This window comes from Thermobia domestica, chromosome 16, assembly GCF_964235325.1.
Source record: "Thermobia domestica chromosome 16, izTheDome1.hap1.1, whole genome shotgun sequence".
Classification (NCBI taxonomy): Eukaryota; Metazoa; Arthropoda; class Insecta; order Zygentoma; family Lepismatidae; genus Thermobia; species Thermobia domestica.
The window spans coordinates 176,772,759-176,788,781 of NC_137469.1; the positions used below are offsets into that span (position 1 = coordinate 176,772,759).

General features: G+C 35.3%; 1 protein-coding gene across 1 annotated transcript in view; it reads right to left on the bottom strand.

Moving 5' to 3' along the window:
- LOC145672840 (uncharacterized) overlaps nucleotides 1-8,850 on the bottom strand; it is a 36,287-nt gene extending 27,437 nt beyond the window's left edge. Inside the window, exon 1 of the mRNA XM_081741990.1 lies at nucleotides 8,427-8,850. Within this exon, the coding sequence (XP_081598116.1) occupies nucleotides 8,427-8,832 (406 nt within the window). The 5' untranslated portion in view covers nucleotides 8,833-8,850. The remainder of the gene's footprint in view (nucleotides 1-8,426) is intronic.
- Nucleotides 8,851-16,023: the final 7,173 nt, after the last annotated feature.

Below are 16,023 nucleotides of genomic sequence, written 5' to 3' on the forward strand. Positions count from 1 at the left end.
GATATCAATTTTTAACTTTTATCAACTATATGTCACAGGTACTTCGACTTTCAAGCCGGCTAATTATTGCAAATGGCGGCGTCCGCCATTTGTAAATTTTTAATACAATTCTATCAAATAATTCATTTTTACACAAGTAATTCAATATTTCTACATCTGTAGCACACAAGACCTTAGTTGTCGGTGCACCAAATATTTTTAAACGCCATTAAAGGTGATGAAGACAAGACAAGAAAAGATTCTCGACTGATCTGTGTTTTAATGAGAGGCTATTTGTTCCTACGTGAGATAAGCCACCAACCAGTATTTTTAACTCCATACAGACTGTTTATCAAAATAAAACAGTATAAGTTAAGAACACAAGTTACAACATGTACACTCATGTCCAAAATTATTGTCGCATGTCTATAACTGTCTTCTTGTAAGAATATAATTTGATAATGATTTTACAGAGTACTATTAATAGTGATACTTTGTGTATAATCGGGAAATGTATATTTGTGGTAAATTTCGTAGGAAATGAAAATGAATAAATACAAAAATTAGAATGAGTAAAACAAAATGTTGCTAAGTGGACAAGAAAGTTTTATTTTCGTTTTATTGTTCGTATTTACTGCTCTTTTGACATGAAATTTGCCACATACATACTAACATTGCCATCTTGTCATCTTTGCCATCTTTGCCGATTGTATACATACTAACATTGTAAGAAATACCGGACGAATTCGTTATCAAATTATATTCCTACAACAACATATTTATAGATATGCGACAATAATTTTGGACATGAGTGTACATTATGTTATCCAAAAGTAATGTTGCTCTATTCTAGAGAAAGTTTCTGTTACGGACGCTGTATGCAATTGTTGTTTTATTTTCTATGCCGTATCCCTACACTCATTCTAATAATACCGTCAGACAAGTGCATGGACTATAATTCTGTTTATGAGCATATGTGTATTTAAGTGCGTATGTATAGAACAAACTAAATTGATCAAGTATCTGAGATTAATGTTCTCGTTTGCCTTTATTTCTTTGTAGAGTGGAAATTGATATGCTAATATTCTTTGCTCCCGTTAAAACTCGGTTCCAGAAGATGGTTTGATAAAGTAAACTCAGTGAAATGAATCGTCAGGTCGCACGTACAAACCAAGTCCAAACTAACTTAAGAACTCTGGTATAGCAAGGTCATATGGGTTTCATTGGGTAGTCATTCCACCGTTTCTTATTTTCATACCTCTCTACATTTTCTGTATAATAATAATCCTTGACATCATCAATTAATAGTCCAGTCGTACTTTCAGAAAAAGTGTTCCGGGGAGGGGAGTATACGTAGTATTCCGGCGGATACTGCTGGTACTATTTTATTTATTATTATAAACGTATTATTTTGGTCTCATCCGGGGAGCACTGCCCCTAGAAAAACATGTCTGGAAGAAACACTGCAATAGTCGAATACAGCTTGTTGCTATCTATTACCATTTTTCTTCTATGAGGATAAGTATTGACACAAAAATGGTTAATTCGAATAGCTCCCGGCTTGAACAAAGTTTAGCTGGGGGTATACAACCCATTCTTGGAACGATGAATCAATTGCGAAAAACGCATCTCGATACCTTTGACCGTTTTTGCTGTATGAAAACCAGTATTGAAACTGGAAGTAAGCTTAGTAGTAAATTTCAGCAATTTCCCGTTTTGGTAGAGTGTTTGGGGATAGTCACGGTACATTGTCTTGAGATGCTGAATCGTTTGCAAACAATTGCATCTCGATGTCTCTTACCGTTTTTGCCCTGATGCCTCAGTGATAAAAATAATTTCTTAAAGTTGAGAAACCGTTTCTTACCTGTTCACCGAGACAATATTTTCTTAGAAATGAGACTTGACCATTCTTGTTCCTAAGGAAAATAACAGTCTATTTTCTCGTTCCACTTAATACAACCTCATCTACTTTTCTTTATTTCTCATTAATGAGAGTTTCAAACTCTTGTTTTCAAGAAAAGATATTCTCGGTGCACAGATAAGAAACGGTTTCTCAGTATTTTTAACAGTGCTGTCAACAGACGGACAGACAGACAAAAGCCGTTCTATGCAGACCGGTAGCCAGCCCAAAAATTTAGGGGGGCCCGGCAGAAGTTAGGGGGGGCCCGATCCAACAATATCATCAGTTCATCAATATCAGTTCATCACCATATTATAGTTAATTTGCAAGCCTACCGTGAAAATTTTAGAGGGGGCCAGCAAAAATTTAGGGGGGCGGCCCCCTAGGCCCCGCGTGGATACGGGCCTGGTTCTATGAGAGTTTCGACGCTTATGCATAGTATAATTTTAAAAAATGTATACCATAGTTTGGAAGTTTAACTATGGAAATAACTAATGACGATTTTAGTATATAGTGTACAGCTAGCCGAAGGCTTAGGCGCAACAACTTGTAGCCTATTTACGAAATATGAACAAAATCGCCTGAGATCTTTTTTGGTGAAAATTATCCGATAAAATCCCATCCTCAATTATAAATTCTCCCTTTGGCAATTTTAAAGGAAATGATTTACATCATTATAGAATAATTAATAAAATATTTATTTATGAAATATGAACTAAATCGCTTGCGTCATATTCGAGGAAATCGTCGGGAAAAATACTAGATTAAGCTACTCTTGTGAATTTTGAAATAAAAAACCACTTACGGCACATTCTGGTTTTATTAATAAAAACTATATATTCACGAAATATGAACAAAATCGCCTGTTTCTGAGTAGCTAGTCCCCAAAAAAATTCACCCCAATAATAAACCACCCCTTGTGTTTTTTTTTTAGGAGAAATGACTTACGCCGTTTTATAGGCTAGATAATGATATAGTATTTATTTAAGAAATATAACAAAATCACCTGTAATATTTTCCATCGCTCAAGCATTGCTTTTAACACGCTTAAATCTGATTTAAAGTATTCGCTGAGAAAAAGAATACGTTTTTGTGAAAAATATAAACGTGTAACAGGTCCGCCAACTTTCCACTTTGGCTTCATCAGACATTATCTTCCCTTAATTATATGCAGTGTCTGATGAAGACAAGTGGAAAGTTGGCGGACCTGTTACACGTTTATATTTTTTACAAGGAATATATCGTTTTGGGTCACCGAGTTGTTTAAAACAAAATTACCTGTGTTATTTCTGAGACACTCGTGTAAAAGAAACTTAACCCCAAGCGTACTCTACCGTTTTGGGATTTTTGGATCAAAAGATCCAATATATTCCAGTCAAAATTTTCTTCTAGCCTTATATCTGGAAAACTACATACAGTATAGCCAAATCCAAACTATCACTTAACTCATTATGATGTACTCATTCCGTAGAAAATACGAAAACTCGATTTAGGGCCCATTTAAAAAATTTTGTGGTCCCTGATCCAAAAACTAATTATTGACAAGATCGCAATCTTTTGATGCATTTTTGGATCTTTCCTAAAATTCTTAGCGAAGATCGCAATCTTTTGATCCTTTTTTTTTTTATATCATTTCTAAAATTCTTATTCTATGTAAACAACTTACACCATTTTATAAGGTTGTTAATGATATATTAATTTGTGATTTCTTTTTTTTTATTTGCACCCTTTAATAAACTACTTTCTTTTTATGAGTAGGAAAATAATTCGAAAAATGCTCCTGAAGAATGTCCTAAGAGCTTCACTCAGAAAAATCCGTTCTCCGGACAGCGGTATATTGTACAAATATACGGTATCCTCTTACTTACTATAGAAATCAGTACGGACCATACGTTATCCGTATGCTACATAGGCACTGCCCTTAGGTGTTACATCATGCCGTTGCAGGATGTCTGATATCGAACAGTTTTCCGTATATCACATGCATATACTTATGTTACCTTCGTCAGCTATATGTTATATACGTTCATTTGTATGTGAGATCCTGACCGCCTACATTGTTTCATACGGAAAGTACGTATAGATGAAACACTTATACAGAAAGTATTATAAAACATGCGTTTTCAGTTATACGTCTGTTGTACGTTAAGTCCAAAAACTACAGGAATTACGCATGTAACCTATCTTTTTAACTACGCCACCTACAATTCTTTTTCTCTGTGTTAAACATTATGTCCACTTGAGCGGGTGAATACACATTAGAACGAACAAACAGTTGAATGAAGAAACACATTCCAGATCCCATTTTCCGTATGCAGGCGTCATGCAACGTGTAAATATGTTGAAATTTCAATTGAGATTATTTTGATAAGGATAATCTTTCTTATTTTGTATCGACGTTCCAAAGTATACACAAACAGAAGCAAAACAATATGTAAAAGAATATCGGACGCTGAAAGAAAATATAATAAGTGCTCTTTTATTATTTTATAGAAAATAAGGTGAACATCCCCAAAAAAGAAATGAAAAGAGAAATGAAAAAAAGAAAAAAAAATCTCCTCAACAATAAACTATCCCTTGCGGATTTTTATTAGGAGAAATCACTTACACCTTCTTATAGATGGAATTTCCACTTTTTGAGCTAAATTTTATACTTTCACTCAAACTGCTACTGCTTCCTTACTATTTATCATAGGATCATATTTCAAACCTGTTTTTTTAGAATAGAGCATCCTTTCCAACGGTACCACCCGCTTGTTCATATTATACACCACAGCTGGAAAATTGGGGAAAACCAGGTTTTTTTTTTTTTTTTTTTTTTTAATCAAAATTTCGCAAACCTCTGGCCCGAGCCTGGGTTCACGTGGGAATCTCTTAAAAAATACGCAGTTATGCACACAACGCGTGTGCAAAGTTTCAATCTGATATATTGAAAGCAAAGGAGAGGAAAAAAAATTGAAAATCTGAAGGTCTAATATATAATTCTAAAAATTCCTACAACATTACTATTTGGCCTAGGATTATGGTTCGAACGTCATTTTCTTCAGTATTACACGCCCTTTCCAGCAGTACCACTCACATATCTGTACCATGCACCTTAAACCGGAAATTAGGCAAAACCGGATTTTTGTGAAAATAACCCCGTCCGAATATTTGCACCCCTCTGGCCCGTAGGGATCTCACGTAGGGATCTCAAAAAAGAAAATGAGGAATACTTAAATGTCAACACAAGCCGTATGCAAAATTTGAATCGGATATCTTGAACACTAAGGGCGGGATTTTTTAAAAAATTTGCCTTAAGAAAACAAGTCACGCTTCTCCACTCCCACTTGGCATCACCAAGTTGACCATTTGGTTTTAAAGTGCATTTGGGGTGTTCCTTGGTACATGCTTGACTTAACCAATAAAAAACGGGTTCAATACGTGACTTTCATAAGCGTTTAAACACAGCACTACTCCATGATACAGATTCGTACCAAAAGTCCCAAAAGGGTTAGGAGAAATCAGAAGAAATCACTTCTTCTTATAGAATTGCTAATGAAATGTTTATTTGTGTGATATATATATCAAATAATCATTTCATTAGCATATATATCTTTGTGAAATGTTCGTTTAATCTTCCCGAAATCATGAATTCTTAGTCATATTAAAGCACAATTTCTTGGTAAAGTAACATTTTTAAAAAAAACAACTTCTCTAATTTGAGAGCCAATGCTCGACAGTGGTACCGGTTAAATGTAAAACTAAATAATACAATTTTTTCTATTCTCAAGGAATTAAAAAACAAAAATATTTAGGCCAATATTATAATGCAGAAAATATGTTTTCCTTGTTGCTTCATATTGAGTTGTCAATCTCATTTTGTCTTGTTAGCTTCTAGGTTCTTACCTAGACACGAAACCCGTCTCAGATTCAGTTGTTCTTAATGGATTTTGGCACTTGCCTTCTGTAGTCGTCCTAAATTCGACAAGAGATTCATATGTGTTTCGCACCATTCTACTTCATCAGTTAACTCCACTCGCTACATTTTATCTAAGGTGTCTAAAGAATTACCGAGAAATTTTTGTTAAGTTTTAACTGAAAAGTTGTGCATTCCTCCTATCTATCTCTCATCCGTTGCTATCTGTTATATATATACAGTATATATTCATCTCGTGATAAAATTAATTTAAAATAAATAGAACATCTCTTACACATGATTAAATTGATATTTTTGATTAATATACTATCTGAACCTGCGCTCCCTACACAACGCATCATTCACATATGAGTATGAATCTCCTTGTCATTCCTCACAACATCTGTACATGTCCCTTTACATACACAAGTGAAAGACGTCTTTATAAAAATCGGCAAGGGGTACCACATAAAGAGAGATTTTTTTTATTTATTTTTATTTTTTATTTTTTAATATCTTGCACCGTTTACAAGATTTGAGCCTACTTCCTGTTGGAGTTTCTAATTCATGTATGACCAATGTTTTTTTCTTCTTGCATGCAGTATGTAATAAGCAAATACATTACATATACAATTAATTATAATGTCAGTGATATATGGTGTTCATTGGGCAAAACACGCCAAACAATAAAGATTCATCTTAGACTGGAAATGGTTATCTTTCGTTTTTCATTATCATTTGGTCATGAAACAAACTGCTGAGACATACAACTCCTATATAGAACTATATTGTTTTGGAATGTATAACACGTAGGATATGATGCTTTTTAAAATTTCAATACTTCCAGAGTACCCCTTAGAAAATGTAATAAAACAATAACGGCCATTTTTTAAAAAATATTCAATTAGAACTGGAGTATCTACACAAAAATTTGCAATCGATCGGTGTAAAAGGTATCTTCCTAGAGCTTGTGGTCTCCGACATACAATTATCAAAAGAATTGGCGACAAACGTATAAATGTTCACGTACATATAAATCTAGCATTTTAATATATAGACCATTTAATGAAGCATTCTAGTCTGAGAACCAACAGGTCCCCTAATTCAGCCCCGCCCCCGCTTGGCTACTGGCCTGATATATACACAAGTATTTGCTACAAAGTGCAGTAGTGACGGAGGTTACTACATGTTATTGATAACCCTTTATTTGTTGATAGCCGTCTAATTCTAATTGTTTGCCGTAGTAATTACTATTTGTTAATAGTGAAACGGAAGATATATATAACATTGTTCCGTACCTACTGGGTGGAAACAGGGCTTATATGTGCGATTATATCCTTGGTACTGTATATCACTAACTGTACGAACAATCTGCTGCATATGTTGTACATAGTAGTTCTGAAAGTGACCATTTTACCAATTATAAAGCTTACTGATGAGGCCACTGAGTCTGGAAGCAACTATGCTAGAAAAACTTGAAACTTATTGTCAGTACTTATTTTTACTAGTTTAGTTAATTGAAAGCTATAATTAGGCCTATATAGTATAGGTCCATTGCTATTTCTTTAGCTTATTGTGTTAATATATTTGGGTTAAGTTCCAACGTTGGTCATCCGTTTCTAGCAAAATTTTGAAAATTTGACGGGAAGAAATGAATAATTTGCTTCTTTGTGTGCTTGATAATGTATAAGGAGGGCCAAAGTTGTATATTTTCTTATATAAACGGTTCTAAACATGGAACTACTTGGCGCAAAATTAGTCCATGGTAGGATTATGGGAAAGTAATGAGCATTTGTTTTGTAAACATGGCTGCTGATAATCAAGAAAATCTATTAAAAGTAAGTAAAAGTGATGGCTTAATAAATCTAAAAATAAATTGCAGAAAACACAGTAAGCAAATAACTGTAAAGAAACATGGAGAAAGTTATATTTGTCAATGTAACGGTAAGTAACATAACCATCATGGCGACTATGTTCTAGAACATAGGTCCCCCTTCCCGTTTAGCTGTAATCAAGACAGAAAATAACGTGTCCTGCGGGGCTCTTAGCCGAATTCACTCGCTTACGCTCGCTCGGCAATACTATTTGAATTAAATATTAAACTACGGTACACAGAGGAACCAATTATTACGCTTTTAACCAAAAACTAGGCGGACGACTAACTTCGAAATATTTTTTGACAGTCCTTTTCGTTACCGAGGCCACTATGCAGCGCCGCTGGTAAATGCCATTGAATTTTCCTAAACACTAAAGAAAATAAATAACACTACATAAAAGGAATCTACAGGTCTTGCCATCGGACAAAAATGTGCAGTTTTCGTATAAAGAAGTGAAACGGCGCTTTCTTTACCTCCAAAAGAATCATTTGAGCTGTCATAGAATTCGATGGATTAAATATTCCAAGTAAATAATAAAAATCACAGTAAGTACAAAAATACTGTCTGGTAGTTAAATTTTGAAAGCGATAAAACGATATGCAAAGTTAGGAAATTTGAGATAATCTATGCAAGAAAATAACACAATGGGAAAATAGGAAAATACAGAGAGAAATAATCTTTGGTGTAAATATCTTTAGATGTAATTATCTGCGATGGTAAATTTCAAATAATTCCTAGTATGACAAGTAATAAATAATAACACATTTCTTACCCATATAATCCTGAGTGTTGGGTGCTCTGCCAGATACCATTTCCGTTGAATTTAAACTGTTGTTTTCCTCCTCTTCTGACAGATTTGGAAATTGAAATAATGACCCTGGGAATGAATTGCTACTGTATGCACCCAATATTGCTGCTAGCTCAGCTATGATTGATTTTCCTTTTAAGTCCTTCTGGGAGCTGGAGTTTCTTTTGTCAATAGCTGTGGTTGGAGAGATCTTCAAAGTTATCGTTTTCTGAATTTTCACTATATTATCATGTATGTTTGAAATAACACAATTAATATCAAAGTTCGTGAGACACTTAGATAATGGTGTTGTAGACGAAATCTGTTTTGTATTTGTAATCGTGAAATAAGCCATGAAACAAAGTGACAAAATGCTACAGCTGACCTGCATATTGCTGAAGGACGAGACGCGAATGAATGATGAAGTATTGTGGGTGGATTGTTGCGTTTGAGTGGCCCTTTCGTTATGTTTCCATGCTGGTAATTGTTCAAGCTCTACTGGTTCCCTACTAAGATTACGTGACAGGAATGTACTAATAATCAAAATGTTTCCGTATCAACTACTTTTAAATGCCGCGTCTCTTGTATTCGCCATTTTTCTTGTCGTATTTCAGTATTTAAATGAAAAACGTAATACTTATGAACTGTGTTATTTTCATGTATCTTGTGCTTATAATCCGTTATTCCTTTCTTTAAAAAATGCATATTTAAATATTGTAAAACAATGTAGTAAATTTTACATAAAATTAACGTGATATCCACTCTACCGAATCAAAGAATGAAACAAATGTGTCAGCAATATTAGAGACATTAAAATGGCTGATTGTTAACACTTGTTGTAAATAAGAGTATTACAATGTCCATAAAAAGTACTATCATACTTAAAAATGGTATTTACATCGCTTTAGATAATCGTCTTTAATGAAATTGATCGCATTTGAAAGAAAAACTAAGAACATTGTTTACTATACCTCATACACATTGAATGTGGACCCGATTCTTAGGGCTACATACACAAGGTGATCAGAACTTTTACTTTCAAAAACGGGACGCATACGAATCAGCAACAGGGGAGGATGTTCCACATTGCATTTTGGGACTCAGCAGTATTTTCAATTTACAAAATACAAAAGTAAGAATGATAACACAGCGTTTCTAACTTAAGTAATACCCAACAATACTTGTAACTACTTGAACACTCAGAATTCCCACTGAATTTCCAGTTGAACCACAGAACACTCAATTCTCATTTGAATATTCAGAAATTCTAGACACGGCTTAACCTTCACAATGAGTGTTGGTACCGAAGAGTGTGGAATTTGCATTGACCATTTATATTTTGAATAATAATTACGGGACACTTGGGTCATTTTTGCTTAAAATGGGACATTTAGGCGTCCCGTTTGAGAATCAGAAAAAAACGGGACAACGGTTGAAAATAAGGGACTGTCCCGACTAAAACGGGACGTCTGGTCACCTTGTACATACAACTTGTTTTACAATTCCCGTATTCACAGATGGTCTCGCTGAAAGGCCTTTCCTTTGATGACATATGTAGTCACGATCCACAAAATCACGGTACCACTTCAAAATTGACATGTGTGTAAGAACCTGATGTTGAAACTTTCGTCTGAAAGCACGTTGAACCTGCACCAGACCCTGTGTGCAGCGATCAATCGTTCTTTCAGGAAAAGTGTTCCGGGGGTGCACACATAGTATTCCGGGGGGCACTGCTGATACTATTTTATTTATTATTATATTATAGACTATTATTTTGGTCTCGTGCGGGGGGACACTCTCAGAGCTCCGGGGTGTGCGGGGCAGTGCACCCCCAAAAACATGTCTGAAAGAAACACTGGCTGTGATATTCCAAAACACATCAACTTCGTTCTTGTAGGGCCGCCATAATTTAAAGCTAGCCTATTTTTTAATAACAACATAACACCAGAAAGGAAATAAATTTACGTTAGCAAATTACGGCATAACAGCAAAAGAACATAAAAGCTTCCCTAGTGACCGTCAGCAGAAACAGCAACTGCCTGCTAAATATCCAACAATGAACCCATATCAACTAATCACAAAGTAAACATGAGTGAATTTACTTTTTCTGTGTTTGATCCCGTTCATTATTGACATTGTTGTCCATTGTTGACATGCGTAAAAATATTTGATTTTTTCTTTCAAATGTGACCAATTTCATTAAATACGATTATAAAAAGCGACTACCACTTTAAATTATGAAAATATTTTATAGACACCCTGTATATTTCAAACATAGTGGATGAAAACTGCACATATTAAAGTGAAATGTGCAACTAAAGAAAGAAATTCCATGAGAGTTATAACATGCAAGAAAACAAACTAAAAAAAATTAAAGATAATTTGTTTAATGCAGGGTTAGCATAAAAAAGTTTTTAATTTGCCTAAGCGTAGCAACAATTGTGGAAATGAAATTTTTCACTGTTCTTAAGAAATTATAAAATTAAACTTTTCAAGCTGTTACTGGAGAGATCATAGTAATATTTAAGCAGTAATAATTTTGGCAACAATGAATACTTTCGCCATTTTCGCTCTGTCTGCTCCGCCCAATATGATCGCAATGTTTTGAGCCAACATTCATGGCGGAAACGAGAGTAGCCAATCAGACGTGCCGATGCTGGGTTGTTTTTTGGCTTCATTCAGTTAATAGGATGAAGATACATGTGGGCAGATCCTCTATTTCAGTGGTTCTCAACCTAATTCCTATCACGACACCCATTTTATCACATCCTCTTGGCAGCGACCCCCTTATAATTTCTGGTTTATAATAAGCTTGTGTAGGATTTTTAATATACCTATTGGGGAGATCTCACGATATCCATTTATTGCTATAATAGTAGAATCCATTTCTTCTATATAGTGGATACAGTAACTTCCCCAAAAGGAAATGGGTTAAAAAGTACAAGTCCTTGCAACTGGTTTTCTATAACGAAGACTTGGAAAAGCTCTGGCTGAAGAAGAAAGAAGAATACTGGTCTGGTATGTTCTGCTTTTAAAATTATTAATTCCATTTGCTACATTGTAGCTCTACCTGTGCGAAAATAGTTTTTCTTTCATGCTAAGAATTAAAACAATGACAAGAAATCCGTATCAGTTCAAAATGACTTGATATTGTGCATCACGAAGATTGAACCGGACACTGCCGCGCTAGTGAAATCACACCATGCTCAGGATTCTCATAAGATTTTAATTTTAATTGTATTTCAATGTGCAGGTTTTCTTACATTTGTATTTTTCTGATACTTCAATATACAGTTTTGATTAGTTTCATATCGCTCTTTCATTTAAATTGATTTTTAAACAACTATGCACCTGTTGAAAATGTTTAGTAGACCTATTTTTTGTTGTTCTTAACAGTATGTATAAAATAAAAATAAGCCTATCAGAACAAAAAATCATAACATTTAAAAATATTTTTTGGTATTACATTCTAATTATGTTTATAAGTTTCGCTTATCTTCTCAACCCCCATGAGACCGTCCCGTGACCCACAGGTTGAGAAATCCTGCTCTATTTTATAACATCCTTGGAATACACCTATGAAAATTTATGAAGAATCATTCCAAGATATTCACCACTTTGTACGAGGGTAAGTCAACTGAAAACCATAAAAGTAGAAATAAAAATCTGCATATGGCGCCAGTGAGCTGTAAGTTGGCATGCCTGTTTACGATAGTATGCCGGATGTCTCCTAGGTGGCAGCAGCCAGCAGATGCACAAACACCGGCGTAACAACAGTTCCAAAATGGCAGCCCCACTAGCCACATGCACCGTTGAAGCCATCGTTTTGGAAAACCGCCGTGCGACAAAAGACGAAATTGCAGCATGTGTACACATGAGTCATGGATCGGCACATCATATTGTGAATGATGTTCTCCAGTTTCATAAGGTGTCTGCAAGATGGGTGCCCTGACAACTGACGCCTGAACTGAAACAGCGACGTGTTGATGCGTGCGAAGACCTTTTGTGGCGTGCTGAACGTGACGGTAATGCCTTCCTGTCACGAATCGTCACTGGTGGCGAAACATGGGTGCATTACCATCAGTCTGAAACAAAGCGAGCGAGCAAGGAGTGGCGGCAGGAAGTTCCACTCCGATGAAGAGGTACGCAACGCGGTGCACAAGTGGTTGCGCCGTCGCCCAAAAGACTTTTTTTCTGCAGGTATTCAGGCTGGAGGACTTGCATTGAACGAGGAGGGGACGATGTTGAAAAGTGATTTACTTCTGTACCCTGTGTGACCAATAAATAATATTTAAAAAAATAATGATGGTTTTCATTTGACTCCCCTTCGTATGTCTACCTTACAAGATTGTTTCTGATAAATAATTTTCCTTACTTTTAAAATTTTCTGTACTTCACGCAGTGTGTATGTAGCATATGGATAACGTATGCTGCATACTGATTTCTGCAGTAAGCAATAAGATTCCGTATATTTGTATAATATACTGCTGTCCGGAGAACGGATTTTTATCAGTGTACGTTAAAGCACAGGATAATTATTCACATCTTGATCGAATTGTTAAAAATATTTTTATTTCATTAATATTAGAAAACTCTTTTTTTGTTTTAAATCATGGATTTAAAACTATAATGTTGTTTATATATAACTTACATTCGTATCTTACTTGAAACAGGAGGATACGAATGAATGTGGAAATTTGTTATTGACTTGCGGAGAACAACAAGGAGATGGTTCCTAAAAACGATTGCTACCCTCAAACAATATAGTTATTTTTGTAAGTGAAAGAGAGACACACACCAAGTTTCGTCAAAATCGGATAAGTTTTATGAAAATTATCGTGCAACAGACGGAGAAAGACAGACACGCAAATGGCAACTGAGTCGCATAGTAAAAGTTTTGCAAACACTCGCTTCAACGAACAGATATAAATAAGCTAAATAACTTGAAGGTTAGTGCGTTTATGCATTGAAAATTTTTAGATTATACTAATGAAAATCTTTGGTTATATCTCGACTTGTAAGAACGCTTTTACAGACTGTACGAGCAGCCAATGACAGCTTTTTGACATATTACTGGAAAATAATTGACCATCCAATTGGCAACGCACCTGCAACCAGAATAGCAAAGATACTTGTGATAGTTATGCACTTTGAATTCGCAGCATATATATTTTCTGAATACTTATGTATATACGATCAACAATGAATTAAAAATACCTGAGAGAAACGCGTCTACAGTTCAGAAGGACATGAGAAGTAGAGCTGCCAACTTTCTAAAATGGAAATACCGAACACCTTCCTTGAGTACGTATACTTTTAAGATTGTAAACGTTACTTACTTTTGAAGAATTTATTAAATTTACTTATACCAGTTTTGATTGAATCGGCACACGCAATTTTTCTAGTCTACTACCATAATACATCGTATTTAAAACAGAAAGGCAATATAATTATGGCATGCACAAAATATACTTGAAAAATAAGTCTTATCAACTTCGCTGGGGCTGGAACTGTCTTATAATGCCTATATACTTTTAGTGGATCTGGACGCATCATTTAATTGGAAGATGTAGCTGAAGATGAAGCGCTGCTAGCTGCGGTCTTGAAAATGTGCTTTCGTTGACCTTTAGCAGTCTTGGTAAGTTCAGTAAATTTCCCTGCCTTGAAGTCTTCAGCAAATTCCGATCACGACAAGTCGATATCAAAGTGAATTATAAGCTCTGGTTTAACCATGCTCATCAACAAACAATTCCTTTCGTCACTCCAAAATAATCTGAATAGAACAGAGAACTGTACTAGTAAGAGGAAATAATAAAGGACATTTAACGTAAGGTTTAGAAGTCGTACCGGACACCGGAAAAGGAAGTCAAAAACCGAACTGTCCGGTAAAATACCGAAAGGTTGGCTACCCTAGTAAGAAGTTCAGTGGAACTTCATATCCTTATGTGACATTTTATTTTCTATTAGAACTAGAGGAAATTTTGTTCGTAAAAACTGAAGGTAAAGTTTTCCGAGTTTTATTTGAGTGAAGGAGGGTAGGCCAACTTTCCAATTATAATACTTCTATTAGATAGAACAATGTACTATATTGCAGTGGTTATATTCAAGAAAATGATTCACTCCTGTCACTGCCTTCCACCATAAACATTCCAATTTTATTTCCGACGGGCCCAGGCTACCGTTTAACTCTTCTACACGTTACTGTGAAAATCCAATTAAAAAAATTAAAGCTTTGTTTTGAAATTCCCATTGAATACATTGTAATATTCGTAGAACTCTCATTTACAATAAACAAAAGATATGCAGACCTATATACATAGTAATATTTGCTTATTTACTCAACTATTTTAGCAAGGAGCAGGAAAACGTATATTGTAGGAAAACGTTGTGAATTGTTCTCAGAACGAACTTTCAATTTGTCTAAAACTATTCATTATGAGCACCTGCCATCTAAAGTAAATGAACGTGGTTAAACTAAAATGCATTATACAGTGTTTGTCACGAAAGTAGTAGAACTGATTTAAAAAAAAAATGTATTCACAATTTTGACATATCGACTTAATAGTTCTCAAAATATGTCCGTTCTGCATCAATACAGCGTTTCCAGCGACTCTACCAATCACTGAAGACTCCCTGGAACGCAGAAACTACAATGCTCTTTAACTCCCTCGTTACGGCCTCTTGAATGGCCTGGACCGAGCCGTGGTACTATCCTTTTTACGATCCTTTTCAGTCGGAGGAAGAGGAAAAGGTCTGCAGGAGCGACATCTGGAGTGTAGTGAGGCTTTGGAAGCTATGTGATGCCACGTTTGGTCAGGAAGTCCATGATAGCAAAGGCAGTGTTCCTCGGCGCATTGTCGTGATGAAGCTTCCATGATCCAGAGATTGCTAGACGGACGCCGACGACTCGTTTTCTGAATCTTTCAAGTACTTCCACGTAGAATGCAGCATTCACAGTTTGATCAAGCGGTACAAACTCTCTGTGAACCACTCCTTTGCAGTCAAGAAAGATGATTAACATCTTTCGACTTACTCATGTGGGCGAGGTGAGGTAGTAATGTGCCATTCAGAGCTTTGTCGCAGGTCTATTCGCAGTTTTATCCAGTTTGACTCAAAACCTCACCTCGTAACGCTGCTCTAACAAACGATTGATTGTGGAGATGACAACGGCACTTTGAAAAGGGTTCACCTTAAACTCGATCTACACTCCGTGAAGGCTTGAAGGCGATTCGCGACTGGCACGCTAGTAGCTAAGAAACCCACCACCCAACCAACGCTGTAACATTTCCCACCTTTACCACGTTTTGGCGGGAAAAAATCAGTTCTACTACTTCTCGGAAAAACCTTTAAAGTATGAGAAAAAAAAAAGATTCAACAAAACTGATTATATTCTATTTATATCGCTACCTTAATAATTAATTAAATATTTTAAACTAAAATTCTTTATATGATTATGATTAACTTATTAAAAATTACTTCAAAATTAACTTAACAGCGAGAGGAAATGAAACAAAACGTAATAATCTCTTTCTAATTCTAACACAACTGGAAGCACAAATATTCAATGATTAAAATTGAATTG